A 16,916-nucleotide genomic window follows, 5' to 3' on the forward strand; every position below is an offset into this window, starting at 1 on the left:
AGTATTTCTTAAATGAAGGAATAGTTACTTAATTTCTGCAAGCCTCGGCTTCCCAAGTATAAAAGGGTGCTATATGTAGTATCTACCTTATAGGATTGTTGTAGGGATTAAATTGAATGAATTAAGCAAAACACCTACATGATGCCTGTACAGAGTATGTGGCCAATAAATGTTTTACTTTTATGACTATTCTAGAACTCTCTGCTACTTCTGCTCACTCTGCCCACTCTAGAAAGCCTCTTGACTTCTCTTTAAAACTAGAGGCTCGGTGCACAAGATTTGTGCACTCAGGGGTGGGGGGAATCACTCAGCCTGGCCTGTACCCTCTTGCAGTCTGGGAGTCCTTGGGGGATGTCCAACTGACATCCTTAGTGCTGCCGCAGAGGCTCCTGCTGCTGTGCTGCGCTCACCAGCCATGAGCCCAGCTCAGGGCTTCTGGCTGAGCGACACTCCCCCTGTGGGAGAGCACTGACCACCAGGGGGCAGCTCCTGCATTGAGCATCTGCCACCTGGTGGTCAGTGAGCATCATAGCGACCGGTCGTTCCGCCGTTCAGTCAATTTGTATATTAGCCTTTTATTATATAGGATGCTTTATGACTATAAAGCATGAAGCATCATAGGTTGCTATCTATACTAATAGGTCATTCATTCAACATGGCAACCAACTGAATACAGCTACTCAGTTTTCTGTGAATGCTTCTGATAATGTCTCCTTCCAGTTACCTGATATTAACAATAACCATGCACCCTGATTTGTACCTGGGAGTTTATTTTCATCAGATATGGCAAAGTCACAGATATAAAGACAATGCCTTTGAAAGAAGAGTTTATTAAATTTTCCAGGAAAAGGGGCATACCACACCACTTAGGGCCACATAGGGAAGCAACAAGGTCAGTCAGGAGGTAGAAGTGAGGAGAAAGCACAGGCCATGGCCTTTGTTGGGGTTTCCATGAGAAAGGCAAGGCGGGGTTAACAGAGTAGAACTGGCTAACTTAAATAACCCAGGGGACTTTGGGTATAGGTCTCCATTTTTCTGGTATCTAGACCTCGGTTGATTCCAGGCAGGGGAAATACTGGCTCTGTGTGTGAGGGTTAGATAAAGGAGGTGGATGGGGATATGAACCAAGACCTGGTTGGTTTTCATATGAACAGTGTGGTAGCAGAAAGCTGTTCACTATCTCTAGGAATTAGTTAGGACTGGGAGGAACAGTCTCTTCCAGCCAGGCCCTCTCAGATATCAAACCATCATAATATACAGGGGGGGAAATGCATGATTCATACACATACTCCATGGCAAGAGGGAATGGGATTTTTTCATTAGCCCTTGTTCCATCATTTATTCTATTGTAATCTCTAATAACATCACTCTTGGGATGTAACAGTCTGGGCTTTTCATCTCTTCTAGTTCATTCTAGACAAAACTCTCAATTGCCTTTGCTAATCCTTCCTGAATCTGCTAATTACAAGAGCCTAAGGATACCCTTTCTCTAATAAGCACCCTAATTTGCCTATAAATACCTTATGTTACATCTAATTTTACTTTGTGCAGATGCCTTCTTTCTTACACAAATGAAATAGTATCTAATTATTACTATATTTGTCAAACACTTGTTAATTACATAATGCTGAAATTGATGTTGAGACAAACTTTCTTCTTTGGGGACTCGATGACCCAGTGACTCCATGGGCTAAGTCATTTGGAACTGGGAATATGTTTGAAGGAATTGGTTGGCTCAGTCATATTCTCTCTTCTTTCCTCTTTCTCTTCCCTGCTCCTCTTCTGAGACTTACTACCATTTATTTGTCTTTGTTTCTTTAAAACTCCCAAACAGGCAAATGTTTACTGCAGCTCTGTACCAACTGGAGACCAGTCCCTGTCCTATATCCATGGCCTCCCCAGGAGAAAACTTAGAGACTGGTCCTTGGAGCAGATGGAAAGGGGAAGCTCTGACCAGCCAGAGGTGTGTATACTGAAAGTTAGTGAGTTTTCTATTGTGGATGAAGGGGTATTACTTGTTAACTGTATACTTTGATGTGGAACAGACAATAAGACCATCTGAGGGTGGATGGGTGGACACCCAACTCCACATATCTAACTGGCTTTTCAGGAAGCTTTCCTGGGGAGTTCACTGGAAGACCTCAAATGTCCCAACTGAACTTCTTGCTGGGGTCCAACCCCAGCAGGTCCAGGGGTCCCCAAAGGTGTGGATGGAGTCGGCGAAGAAGGAATGACACGGAGACAGCGTTCAGTTGATCAGCAGCCTAGCCAGGATCTCTAGCCAAGTTCTGGTCAGGATCTCCAGCGAAGTTCTGGTTAGAATCTCCAGCCAGATTCTGTGTCCATGTTCTCCAGCCAGGTTCTCCAGGTTCTCCAGCCAGGTTCTGTAGCCATGTTCCCTCACTAGGTTCTCAAGCCAGGTTCAGTCACCAGGTTCTAGTCAGGTTCTCTTGCCATGTTCTATCCAGGTTCTGTAGCCAGGTTCTGTCTCTAGGTTCTTCAGCCAGGTTCTCTCGCTAGGTTCTGTCTCTAGGTTATGTGGCCAGTTTCTGTCCAAGATCTTTTGCCATGTTCTCTCCAGTGAAGTTCTTCTGTCTCTAGGTTCTGTGTAGGTTCTGTGTCTAGGTTCTGTCTTCTAAGTTCTGTGTCTCTAGGTTCTGTGTGTAGGTTCTGTCTTCTAAGTTCTGTCCCCTGTTGTCTTGTTACATCTGTATTTATACCAGTTGATTCCAATCCTATCAACCTCTATTCCAAAGGTTAGGGTGTTTCTTATCTCCATTCCAGGGAGTAAAGATTATGTAGCTTAAGCATGATTGTTTGTAGTTAAAGTGATTAATTACCCGCCTGGCACTTAGTTAAGAGGTTTTATTCCCTCCCTAACTTCAGGAGAAAATCCCTACCTGGGGAAACAACCTTTCTTAGAGAGGTGAACTTGGTTAAAACACATAGTGCCAAGAAGGTGAGCAAACATATTAAGAACAGTATGCCATATATGCCAGGTCCCTTGAAACAGCAAGGATGGACCGGCTCCCCGGAACTTCTCACCTTCCGCCCACCTTCCATCTCCCAAATCCAATGGGTCTCTAAGATATGCCATTCTAAATTCTCACATAATCAAAAGGTTATTTTGTAAAACAAAGATGGTATACCTTAAGTAGTATGTACTCTGAAGTTATTTGCTTCTTTTATTCTGAAGGAGAAGGTCCTAAGGCATTGTAAACTAATAAATACATCCAGGTCAAACACTTACCCTCAGGTATTACTAACTTGTCCTGTACTTGGCTAGGCCTGAAAGTAGATGCTCTGATACCAGCCCTACGAAGCTTCTGCCTCCTTGCATGGGCCTTCAGCCATCTTATTTCAGAGCCCTGTTAATTTTTAGTTGTTGTTGTATCAGGATATTGGCCAGAGGCTAAGTGGAATGACAAAAGAAGACACTTTTCTTCTCGCCCTGGTCGGAAGAGAGCTCAAGTCCCACTCCTTGAGTTCTGGCTTATTAGACAAGTTTCAAAAAGAGCTGAAAATCCTGGATCCCATCGCCTCCGGATTTCTTCTTCAGTCTCAGCTGAGCCGCCTCTTCCTGAGGCATGAAGTCCCTCTGCAGTTACCAACAGTCAAGATCCTCTGCCAGAGGTTTGCCAGGAGTGGCTCTCCTGAAATGGTATGGCCACCTTGAAATTTCCAGTCTGCATTTCTTTCCTTTATTTTACTTGAACCCACCAGAGTAATAGAATTAAAAGCTTAGTTTCTTTCTTAAAAAAATAACCTTTACTATTGACCCCTAAGATACAAAGCTTATTTATATTCATACTAGAGGCCCGATGCACAAAATTTGTACATGGGGTTGGGGGGCCTCAGCCTGGCCTGCACCCTCTCCAATCTGGGACCCCTCAGGGGATGTCCTACTGCCTCTCGTAATCTGGGACCACTGGCTCCTAATCGCTCACCTGCCTTCCTGCCTGATTGCCCCTAAACCCTCTGCCTGCCAGCCTGATCGCACCTAACCACCCTGCCTGCCTGATTGCCACTAACTGCTCCCCTACCAGCCTGATCACCCCTAACTGCTCCCCTGCTGGCCTGATTTCTCCTAACTGCCTCTGCCTCACCCCTGCCTCTGCCTCACCTCACACCTGGGACCCAGGATTCCCTCCTCCAGCTGGTTGCAGGCACCTGGGACCTGGACTTCCTTCCCTCTGGCCAGTCACAGGCACCCAGGACCCCGGCCAACTTCGCCTGGGCCAGCTGCAGCCGCAGGTACCCTGGACCATGGGGCAGGCAGCTTGTCCCTCTCCCGGGCCGCAGCCTGGCTGGTCCCCATACCTCTCTCCCCAGTGTTGAGCATCTAAGCCGTTAAGGCATGATGGCATGAGGGCATAGTGACCAGAATAGAAAATAGATTTAAGTCCCTCTCTTTTTTTTTAATATATTTTTATTGACTTCAAAGAGGAAGGGAGAGGGAGAGAAAGAAACATCAATGATGAGAAAGAATCATTGATTGGCTACCTCCAGCATACCTCACACTGGGGACAGAGCCCACAACCTGGGCACATGCTCTGACCAGGAATTGAACCGTGACCTCCTGGTTCATAGGTCAACACTCAACCACTGAGCCTCACGAACCAGGCAAGTTAGGTCTCTTAGTCCTGCTTAATTTCTCTTTAATGAGCTTTCCCTTCTCAACTTTCATTGTCTACTCCTAACACTAGTGTGATAGTTAGAGATTCAAGATAATGAGTGCATTTAAATCCATTTACAAGCTGAGCAGTTGGTAAAAATGGAGAACTTGACTAAGAAGTATGACAGTTCCTAGAGCATTAGAGTTTGGGGGGTGGGGTAGTAATTTTTGAAATATAACTCTCCACCATCAATTTACTGATTAGGAAACTGAGCTCCAGAGGGGTTAAGGAACTTGCACAGGGCACCTGGAGAATTAATGGCAGACCCAGGGCTGAGATAAATGTTTCCCAATACAAGGGCAGGGTTCTTTCTCTGCTTGTACTTTCCAAGCTCGCACTTGAAAGTGAATACAAAACAAGGTCCAAGTGTAACCAAATTCAGGGAGCTAGAGAAAAGTGCCCTAAAAGAGGAAGAAGTAATAGCAATGGGAAAATCATTAGTGAGCATGTGATGATAGAAAACAAGGCCAAAATCAACCTGGTTTCATGTTTAGCAGTTAATAGGTATACAAATGAATGTAAGTTCTCTCTCTTGCCCATCTTTAAACTGAAAAAATAAAATTAGTTGTATATGTATGAGAAATATTTAGCAGTAAAATGGCAACTTATTAGTATAACCTCCTTGAATCTTTAATTCAATCAAATTTTATGGTCTGAAATCTAATTTATATCTGGGACCCTGTCTAGTTTCCTTTTCCCATGCTACCCCCTCCACTGCTCCGGAGTTGTCTGTCCACCATAATCCCTAGGATTCCATCCAGCCCAGCAATGAAAATGGACAACATTCCTTCAGTCCTTTTCTATGTAAAAAAATAATAATAATTAAAATAAATAAATAAATAAATAAATATGTATGTATATATATATATTTGTATGTATATATACAAGCCTAAGCGACCGTCCGACCGTCTGACCATTCACCCAGTAGCTATGATGGGCAATGACCACCAGGGGGCAGATGATCCAACCAGTAGAGGAGGGAGCCCGATTCATTGCGGAACTGGCCATGGGTTAGGCTGCTGCTGGGGCACTGTCAGCCCCGAATCTGGTCACCTGCACCCTGGACCCAGAGAGGAGGGAGGAGGGAGGAGGGAGCCAGTGGGCATACAGGTCCTGGGGGGTGGGCCTGCAGGAGGGGGTCTCACAATCTGGGACCCCTCGGGGGATGTTGAAGAGCCGGTTTCGGCCCAATCCCCACAGGCCAGGCCAAGGGACCCCACCAGTGCATAAATCTTGCACCGGGCCTATAGTAATAAAAAATAAAACTTTAAAATATTTTATTTACCTTAGTAACTAAGACCTTATTCTCAAATAATCTGAATATATCTAAATATAAGCACATATTATATATAATACATATATAAAAGAGAGAGAAGCTAAAGGCTAGGTTATAGTGTACTAACAAATAGTCCCAAATCTCAGTTGCTTAAAACAGCAAAAGCTTATTTTTCATTTACATTACATTTTTGTAATGAGTTTGCCACAGGCTCTTCTTGGCACTGTCATTATCTTAGCTCCAAAACCCAGGCTGATGAAGCAGACACTCTGGAATGTTTGGGACATATGGCAGCAGGAAAAAGAGCTCTGAAGGCCTCATGTCAACAGTTTAATCCTCAACCCAGAAGTAGCACATGTCCCTTCTGCTTATAACTCATTGGCCAGAACTAGTCACATGGTCCTACCCAGGAAGTGAAATTTTACCATTTGTCCAGGAGGGAGAATAATAGTAATAGTTGGTTAAAAAAAACCACTAATAATTATTATATTTTTAAAGCTGCTTTAAAAATTCTTCATTGTTTAATATTTCAAACACATTTCATTTCAGCAGGCCTCTTTTCCCTACATGTAAATTAAATGAGGATGTTCTGTTTCATATTTAATTTTCAGGTGAACTATGAGAAGCTACTTTGTTTTCTGAAAGTGGCAGCCTCAGATGATCCACAGCAAAGCAGAAGAGCCGTGGACAGCAGCCTGAGGGAAGCTCAGGGTGGTACCCATCACAGCGAAAGGTACTTCCTCCCTTTCTGTGGGCATGTTACTCCCAGACTTTCAGAGCTGGCTGGGCTCTTGGAGGCAATTCCCTATTAGGTGAGCAGTGCAGAAACATAGCTGTTCACCAACACCCACTTTACACTTAGTTTTCTCTCGCTGTGCTGTAAACAGGTGGGCATAGGAAATTATTTGCAGCAATTGTATATGTTTCTTAACAGCAGTGTTTGTTTTTATATGAGGTTTCGGTGTAAAGATGAAAAAATCCATTCTGAAATAAAAAACGATTGTGGCTCTGGCCGGGTGGCTTAATTTTAATTGGTTGGTGCATCGTCCCGTACACCAAAAGGTTGCGGATTCGATTCCCAGTCAGAGCACATACCTAGGTTGCAGGATCGGATCGATTCCTGGTCAAGACAGGTACCAGAGGCAAATGATCGATGTTTCTCTCTCCTCCCCCGCTCCACTCTTCTTTTCTCTCTAAAAATTAATAAAACATATCCTTGGGTGAGGCTTAAAATGAATAAGTAAATACCTAAATAAAATGAAAGAAATGATAGCGCCCTGGTGCAGTACTCATCTAGAATGTGTTCTGGAAATATGTTCAGTCAGTGAACTCCTGCGCTGCAGGTCCCAGCACAGAGAAGTTTAAGGTGCAGAATCAATAATCCCTTCCCATAATCTCAAGGGAAAGAAGTGATTAAAGGTAAACATAGGGAATGAGGAATATCATTAGAGATGAGACCCAGTAAGGCATGACAGTCTCTGTGTTCTCCAAGAAAACTGGCAAAGGGCGGTGGTTAGGAGCATAGCCCCATGGCCAGAAGCCTGGGCTCAATCCCTGTCTCTGCCACTAGGTGGAGCCTTGGGCTAGTCACTTACCCTCTCTGTGCCCCCACTCTCCAACTGTAAAATGGGAATAATGTGTAACAGTGACTGAGTTAATTCTTGCAAAGTTCTTAAAGTCTTTGGTACACGGAAATTGCTATAGAAGTGTTTGTTACTATTTTTTAACTATCCTGTCAGAAGATACCCTTTTCAGTTACAAATCATGTGACATAGTGATTAAGAGCCATGGGATAGGAATTTACCTCTGTAAGAAAACGGTATTGCTGTAGCTGGTTTGGGTCAGTGGATAGAGCGTAGGCCTGCGGACTGAGGGGTCCCAGGTTCGATTCCGGTCAAGGGCATGTACCTTGGTTGCGGGCACATCCCCAGTGGAGGGTGTGCAGGAGGTGGCTGATCAATGTTTCTCTCTCATCGATGTTTCTGACTCTCTATCCCCCTCCCTTCCTCTCTGTAAAAAATCAATAAAAAATATATATATTTTAAAAAAAGGAAAAAAAGAAGAAAACGGTATGGTTTTCTGTACAAATGTCCCTGGGCCAAGTGTTAGATTTAATTCCCTTTACATGTGTTCTGTTGTCTCTGATACTTCATCAAACATTCACTGAATACCAGCTGCATGCCAGGCACACTTTGCTGGGCACAATGAATTCAGAGCTGGGCAGGGCCCAGTCACTCCTTCAAGAGCTCATAGTCCAAACAAATATCCCTCTGGGAGGGACGGTCCTACCCATAAAGCCCTATACATTTTTAATAGTCAGCAACCACGCTTCATACAGTACAGATTGTGAGAGGTAACAGACTGTGCCCAGGAGAACGTGGCCACACATTGACAGATATGGTGGGTCTATGAGTTCTAGACAGGAAGCCTCTCCTGAGTTCTAGACTGGGTTATGTCTCTTTGCTGCGCGGTCGCATAGAGGTTTCCCTTCATAACAGACATTGCCCTGGTAATTACTTATCTGACATTTGAGGTTAGGAATAGCATCTGTCCTGGCCCACTCAGTGTCTAGCACAGGTCTAGCATAGTTCCTGGCACATAGGAGATGCTCAATAAATATTTGTTGAGTGTAATTGGCACCTCCCGTTATCCAAAGAGCTTGCATCACTTCATGTGCAGGGACATCTGGATTTCTACTCTATAAAAAAGGTGTCTGAAGAGATCATTTGGAACTCATCACAGAAGGCGCTGTTTACATGGACCAGATAGTGTGTGTGTGTGTGTGTGTGTGTGTAGAAGCGCAGGACGAGTGGCCTGTAATGAACCCAGGCTCCTTGTTCATTAATGTGCTGCTCAGGAAAATACCCTCTCGTGTTCTTCAGGTAGAGCTTTAAATGAGGCAGCTCTGTGATGTTTTAAAAGCTGCCAGCATCACTAATGGGACCAGATGAAATCCACTCCTGCCGCGGGTTTCCTAAGAAACCCCACGGGCTGCAGTAAATGGGTTCCATACAACACCTGCCAGTTCAGGACCCGGTGTACGGAGATGGGGGCCAGAGCCCCATGAATTCCCACCCCCAGAAACTGGCATTGAAAGAAAAGAAGGAAGAAAGAAAAACTTCTGATTCAAATCTGGGAGATACTTCTGGTTGACAAGGCCCGAGTCATGTGCCCTGAGCAGCAAAGAGAGGCTGGGAATGCAAATAGCTGGCATGCTCCTCAGCTGGACTGAGAGGCAGGCTCCGGGCTGGGAACTCCCTGAACAAGGAAAGTGGGTGCAGAGCTAGGTGACCAATGCAAAGACAAATAGCCCCTTTTCCTCCTTTTCTGTACCAAACTTTTGGAAAATATTAGCTATTGTTAAGTAATTAAGAAAGGCATAGTTTGGTGTCAAAGCTCAAGTAAGAGTTACAGAGCAAAAGGAAGATAGCATATGACCTTTCGGAAAGTTAAATGCATCTAAAAATAATCCATTGCTGAGAAAATAGTTTGGCCAGATCTGGAAGGACACATACTTTTGAAAGTGAAATGTGTAAATACCTCAAACTAGTTTCATAAAATAAATGACTCTGACGCTTTATCACTCTGGTCATTTTCACCTGTTATGGGAAGTAACAAAAGCCAGTTTGCTAAACCACCTGAATAATTACATACATTTGCATGCCATCTGGTAAATACATAATTACTCCCAAACTTTTCTGGGTTTTCCAGCTACAAATAGCAGAGTCAAGGATAATGCAGGAAGTTCGCCTGGGTCAAGATTGCCTCCTCTACAGGTTCCCTGGTCACAGGGATCTGCGAAGATCTGCCTTGCTTTGCTTGTGACATGTACCGTTTGGAAATTTGATTATCTGGGCTCAAAAAAAAGACATGGGTAAAGTAAACTACCATGGACACCTCTAATTTTTTTTTTCTCTCAACCTGGCAAAAAGAGAGGTTAGATTACAAATTTGGTCTATATTCTAGTCAAATGGGTGGGTTCCTCCTGGAGAAGAGACTGTAAACTCCCTAGAATGGAACAGAGTTGAGGTAATCTGTGAGGTCACCACATGCAGTCCCATGACCAGATTCCCAGGATTTAGAAGGTGTATAACGCAGGTGAGAGACATAGTATGAAATACACAGCGGTTTCCTTGAGGGGTTCACCTTTTCACAGACTTTCCCCTGCCCCTCCAAGCAGTGCTGCCCCTCAACATGCCGACTTGCCATCAGAAGTGACCAGGAGTCTGCTGGAGATCCTAAAGCTGGCACTCAGCACAGCCAACAGCAAGCTCAACCTAGAGAGCCTCAGTCGGAGTTTTCAAAAAGAAGACCATGCATTGTCTGGCTTCTTGTCCCTACCCAAGGTAACAAAATTAGATTTCAGATCTGTTCAACCCTAAAAGTCTACCCCAGAGGCTTTGGGTCTATAGTAAGAAGGCCCGTTATGATCTGTATTCTGCCCGTGGATTATATCGCACAGTGTTTTGTTTTCTGTGCCAGAGCAGAGAGAAACAAAACAGAAAAGGAATTGTGAAATGTGCAGCATTGATCCAGGAATATCTCTCTCTCTCTCTCTCTCTCTCTCTCTCTCTCTCTATATATATATATATATATATATATATATATATATATATATATATATATATATATATATATATATATATATGTAATATGCAAATCAACTGGACAGCAGAACAACTGGTTGGCTATGACACACACTGATCACCACGGGGCAGATGTTCAATGAAAGAGCTACCCCCAGTCCACAGGCACTGATCACCCAATCAGGGCATGCTGGCCAACCTCTTGGCCCCTCCCCCTGGCCAGCAGGCTCCAATTGCCAAATGGGGAACAGGGAACCGGGGGTGGGTGGTGGTGAACACGGGGTGTGCTGGTCACCCCACACACAGAGGGCGGTGGCAGTAGCAGGGTCAGGGGCCAGCTGCCAGCAGCCAGGCAAGATTAGCCCTGATTGCAGGCCAGGCCTAGGGGCCCTACCCATGCATGAATTTCACATGCCAGGCCTCTAGTTAGTTATATTAAGCTATATTTTGTGTCAACAATATGGAATAATATAGCAATACCCAAATAATATTTCACAGTGGAAAACAAGTGTTTGCCAAGGCCAAATGTCCATTCCTTATAACCTCACCAGCTTCCAGGAGGTCAGCATGTGGTATCCATTCCTTTGGAACAGCACATTGTATGGACTGGTGTGACTTATTGCTGATAGAGCTGAGTATGCTGCTTTGGGAGCATTAATTAAAAGTGCAGATGTGTTTCATGGAAGAAGATCCAGAACCATAAACCCCAGTCATGAGGCTACCTAGGATACAGGCACAATAATAATTACCACGAATGCTACAACTCCTTTAACACCAACTCGTCATCACCAAGCTTGCCGGTGTTCTCACTAAGTGCCAAGTCCTGCGCTAAATGCTTTACTTACATCATCTCACTTAACACTGAAAATACAAAATCTAAGTAGTCATTAGAACCCGTTTAATAAATTTTAAAAAATGAGCCTCAGGAGTCACCCAAGGCCCCCAGTTAGCAAGTGGCAGAGGCAGGATTCAAAGTATAGAGACAAACTGAAAATTAAGAGCTATAATTGGCACACCATTAGGCAGAAGCTATCTGGAAGGTTCCATTGAGCTCAGGACACAAAAGTTAGAATTCCAGAGGAGTAGAGAAATAGAAGGAATTGAAAATTATAGCAGGGGGTGGGGTGTGAGTCCCATTGGAAAGATTTAAAAATACCTTTCATCTAGGTAAATAGGGGTTAGAATTGAGAGCAGAGAATTTAAAAGAACAAGTGATGTTTACTAAGGAAGCAAGGAAACAACATGCTGAAAGTGGGATCTTATTCTGGCACAGAAGTAGCTTGCTCTGTGCTTTCATTTATACAGTCAACGAAGCATGCAAAGGTAAAGCTCGTGTGTGTGCGTGCGTGTGTGTGTGTGTATGTGTTACACTTAAATGCATGTTTTACTAGAAAGAGAGAGAGGATACTACAGGAGATTCCACACATCCTACACACATTTTTTTATGCTCAGGAGTAGATCAGTAGGAATAGATTAAGAAGCACCAATTCTTTGTTATTAGAAACTACATAACAGCATCAGTGATGCTCAAATGTTCTCAGACAATACTCTTAGAGTGGAATATAAATGACTTGAAAATCAAAGTAAATTTGCTTAACCTCTTTGAGTCTCAGGTTTTTCATCTGGAAACACTGGGTTCCAGATGTCTGCCTCCTGTCTGTTGTTAAACAAGATAAGTATGCAAAGGCATTTAGCACACTGCGTGATACCTGAACACCGGCAGGCAGAGCCAGCCTTGAACTTCTCCCCCCACAGCTGGCCCTGCAAACTTAAATTCATGGTTCATATATAAGGAAATGGGACACAGTTTCCTGAAAGCTGGTCTGCCTCTCGTGAGCCATCTGGCATCTCTTAAGACATCTGGAACTCACTCAAAGTATAGTACAGTTCCAGGAGGCATGTGAGATACAATTCTGTTTCCCCAGGACATGAGACAAATTGAAGCCCAAGGGACACTGAATACAGAAGGCAGCAGTCCCAGTCCAGCATCTTTATTCCTGGACACAGGACTTCAGAGTGGCCTAGGAAGAGCTATCTGAATTAGAAGGGGTTTTCTTTTTGACCAGTACTAAATCTCCTTGATGTCAGAGTCACAGTGCAGAGAGTCACAGACCTCCTTAAGTTTCTCATAAAACTCTGCACCCTGGGCTAGACAGGGGTGAGATGCTGAGGAACCTCCTCACAGCCAACATTTCAGAGGGGTCACAAATGATCAATAGCCTCTCCAATAAATAAATGCAGTCTTAAAGGATAATATGAGTCTTGTCACTCAAATCAATGGAATTTTGATCACTGTCAGAGAACAATATGAAAACATCAACTACCTATCATCTTCATCCTACAGACTCACACATCCTGTTCCTCTAGCATGTCTTTAATACAATTATGGTTTCTGGAAGGACTGCTGAGGCATCATGTATCCATGTACATTTATTAACCACCCTGATCATTACCCAAGTAGGTTCAATGGGCCTTTAGAAACTAAGACTCTCCCAAGCACATAGGCTCAGATTAACTCCTTTTATACATAACTTATATTCATTCTTTGTTTCATGAACTCATTCTCTTTCCACTCTACATCCCAAACTACTCCCAGACCTCCCTCCTAGGAGGAGTTAGCTAGAACACAGGTGGCTGGCCTTCTAATTACTCTGCTTCATTTTCATGCAACTTCCTCATTACCATCAACAGGGAGTCCATTCCTGAGGGAATCCTGGCTTTGTGAATATGAAGTTTGTTCTGGTGGCAAGACACTAGTTTACCTAGTGACAGTCTTCTGCAGTTTGTCAGCTCCTCTTTGGTAGTTTGTTGTTTCTGTATCAGTACACTTTGCCCTAAAATTATAAAATTATTTCTACTAACTTCAAATCCTTCCTTATTCCAGTTCAACAGCCATCTTTCTGATCAATATTGCATGTTTATTCTATACTTGTATTCAACATGTTATTCACTCAATGTGTTCTGGGAACTTTGATAAGGCTGAGGGCAACAGACTATTACAATTTCAGGAGCTCAGGAAAAGGTGACATTTTTAGACATGTCACAGTCCTGTATAACAAATTCAGTGATGGCCATAACACTGAGCACAGAGAAGAAACTCCAACCTAGCCTACTCCAGAAACTCTCCATAGAGAAGATGCAAATACTAAATCTTAGAGGATATGTTAATTTGGCAAAGAATTGGGGGAAGGAACAGAAGAAGGACTCCGAAAGGTGTTCTAGGTAAAAGGAGAAATGAGAAATGGCCCTGAAATGAGAGAGGGCATGGTTAATTCAGGGAGCTGGAAGTCATCTGTAGTGGCAGAACATAGTGAATGTATCGCAGCTGGGGATGGTGGGAGATGCTGCTCAAATGATGCCAGGATGGGAAGTAGGAGCTAATTTATGAAGTTCCTAAGGAGTGTAAATTTTATCCTGAAGGCACAGAGGAATCATCAAAGGATATTAAACAAGTGAATGATATGTTCAAATTTGGAATTTGAAAAGAGCACTCTAATAGAATATGGAGAATTAGAGGCAGATAGATCTCTAAAAGGCTGATCCAGTAATTCAAGCAAGAAATTATGAGGGTTTAAACCAAGGAAGTAACAGGAGGGATGGAGCTATTAAGGACATACAAAGTAGTTCTTGGTGACTAATTGAATGGGGCCCTGCATGAGGAAGAATCAAAAATGACTCCTGAGGTTCTGGCTTTGGTAACTTGATGGCTGGTGGTACCATTCTCTGAGACAGGAAACAGAAATGTTGAAGGGGTATAGGAAGGGATAAAGGGTTCAATTTTGAACATGGTGACCTAGGTTTAGAGATTAAAACGAATAAATGATTTAAGACTCTTCAATATGGAGCTGAAGCCATGTGAGCAGTTAGGGCAGGGGTCCTCAAACTACAGCCCGTGGGCCACATGCAAATACAAATACTGTATTTGTTCCCATTTTGTTTTGTTTTTTTACTTCAGAATAAGATATGTGCAGTGTGCATAGGAATTTGTTCATAGTTTTTTTTGTGTTTTTTTTTAACTATAGTCCAGCCCTCCAATGGTCTGAGGGACAGTGAACTGGCCCCCTGTTTAAAAAGTTTGAGGACCCCTGAGTTAGGGTTACTAGGGAAACAACGAAATTTGAGATGGGACGGGTGAGGACGGCACTTATTGTTGAGGAATAGGTAGACAAAAAGAAGCCAACAGAGGAGATGAAAATAATCAAAAGACACGTGGGGAGGAAACCAAGATGGTGGCATAGGTAAACACCGGAGTTTGCTGCCTCGAACACCCACTTTAAAAATACAACTAAAAGATGGAACGGACATCATCCAGAACCACAGGAAGGCTGGCTGAGTGGAAATTCTACAAATAGAAGGAGACCCAGAGGAGGAGCAGTGCGGAAGTAAAATACTAAGGTGCGGAGGTGCATGCGGAGCAGGCTGGTGGCTGAGGGCGCAGTTGTCTTTTTCAATCGGGAGGGAGTCTCAGGCTCTGAGCTCAAGTTCTGGGCGAGACTTTGGGGACCCAGACTCATATGGGAGAAGCAGGACTGTCTGGCATCGGTCAGAACTCGAGGGCAGCTTTCTCTCGGAGGTGCTTGCAGTGATTACCAGGACACTGAGAAGCAGAGCCTCTGAGGGCAGGACTGAGAGCAGCCATAACTGCTCACTCCACCCTGTGGATCTCGTGGGACCTGCCCTGCCCCGCCCAAGCCCTGCAGGGAGGCTTTTGCTGGGTAGCCTCAGGCAAAGGCTAGATTAGCACCTCCTTAGAGATCCAGGAGCGAGTATCCCCAGTGGTCAGAGTGGGACCATCCAGTTTGCAGCTCCTCGGACCTTTAAAGGACACATTCAGGGGGCAGACCCAGTGAGCACCAAAGTCCCATTGAAGCAAGTATTGCCCCGGAGGGGTGTCTCCAGCACAGAAGATCTCCCACTGCAGACACAACTGATTCTCACAGCCAATTGGCCTGGAGGTCATTCCCTCCCAGTGTTAACTACAACTATCAAGGCTTAACTACAACAAGACTGTGCACAAAGACCACAAGGGGGTGCACCAAGAGTGTCCTCCTCAGGTAATTGGGGAGGCTGAACCACTGGGCCATAGAGGACACTTAGCACAGAAAACCACTTTATCAACACAGAGAAGCATAAAAAATGTGGAGACAAAGAAACAGGACACAAATGACAGAAATGGAGGAAAGCAAACTACTGGATATAGAGTTCAAAACCACACTTTTAAGGTTTTTCAAGAACTTTCTAGAAGCCACTGATAAATTTAGTAAGACCCTTGAAAAGACTGGTGAAACTGCTGATAAATGTAGTGAGATCCTCAAGAAATCTAGTCAGACCCTCGATGTTATGATAAAGGACCAACTAGAAATTAAGCATACAATGACTGAAATAAAGAATATTATACAGACTCCCAACAGCAGACTAGAGGATCGCAAGAATCAAGTCAATGATTTGAAATACGAAGAAGCAAAAAACACCCAACCGGAAAAGCAAAATGAAAGAAGAATCCAAAAATACTAAGATAGTGTAAGGAGCCTCTGGGACAGCTTCAAGCGTACCAACATCTGAATTATAGGGGTGCCAGAAGAAGAGAGAGAGCAAGATATTGAAAACCTCTTTGAAGAAATAATGACAGAAAACTTCCCCTACCTGGTGAAAGAAATAGACTTACAAGTCCAGGAAGTGCAGAGAACCCCAAACAAAAGGAATCCAAAGAGGACCACACCAAGACACATCATAATTAAAATACCAAGAGCAAAAGACAAAGAGAGAATCCTAAAAGCAGCAAGAGAAAGAAACTCAGTTACCTACAAGGGAGTACCCATATGACTGTCAGCTGATATCTCAACAGAAACTTTGCAGGCCAGAAGGGAGTGGCAAGAAATATTCAAAGTGATGAATACCAAGAACCTACAACCAAGACTACTTTATCCAGCAAAGCTATCATTCAGAAGTGAAGGCCAGATAAAGAGCTTCACAGATAAGAAAAAGCTAAAGGAGTCCATCACCACCAAACCAGTATTATATGAAATGCTCAAAGGTATCCTTTAAGAAGAGGAAGAAGAAGAAAAAGGTAAAGATACAAATTATGAACAACAAATACACATCTATCAACAAGTGAATCTAAAAATCAAGTGAATAAATAATCTGATGAACAGAATGAACTGGTGATTATAATAGAATCAGGGACATAGAAAGGGAATGGACTGACTATTCTTGGGGGGGAAAGGGGTGTGGGGGATGCGGGAAGAGACTGAACAAAAATAGTGCACCTATGGATGAGGACAGTGGGTGGGGAGTGAGGGCGGAGGGTGGGTTGGGAACTGGGTGGAGGGGAGTTATGGGGGGGGGGGAAAGAGGAACAAATGGGAGTGGTCAGGAAGC

General features: G+C 43.8%; 1 protein-coding gene across 1 annotated transcript in view; it reads left to right on the plus strand.

Moving 5' to 3' along the window:
• Window positions 1-16,916, plus strand: part of C3H1orf87 (chromosome 3 C1orf87 homolog) — a 77,162-nt gene that overhangs the window by 24,544 nt on the left and 35,702 nt on the right. Inside the window, exons 3-6 of the mRNA XM_059686089.1 lie at window positions 1,825-1,963; window positions 3,398-3,661; window positions 6,564-6,685; window positions 10,133-10,298. Coding sequence (XP_059542072.1) covers window positions 1,825-1,963; window positions 3,398-3,661; window positions 6,564-6,685; window positions 10,133-10,298 — 691 coding nt within the window. The remainder of the gene's footprint in view (window positions 1-1,824; window positions 1,964-3,397; window positions 3,662-6,563; window positions 6,686-10,132; window positions 10,299-16,916) is intronic.

The sequence above is a fragment of the Myotis daubentonii genome, chromosome 3 (assembly GCF_963259705.1).
Source record: "Myotis daubentonii chromosome 3, mMyoDau2.1, whole genome shotgun sequence".
Taxonomy (NCBI): Eukaryota; Metazoa; Chordata; class Mammalia; order Chiroptera; family Vespertilionidae; genus Myotis; species Myotis daubentonii.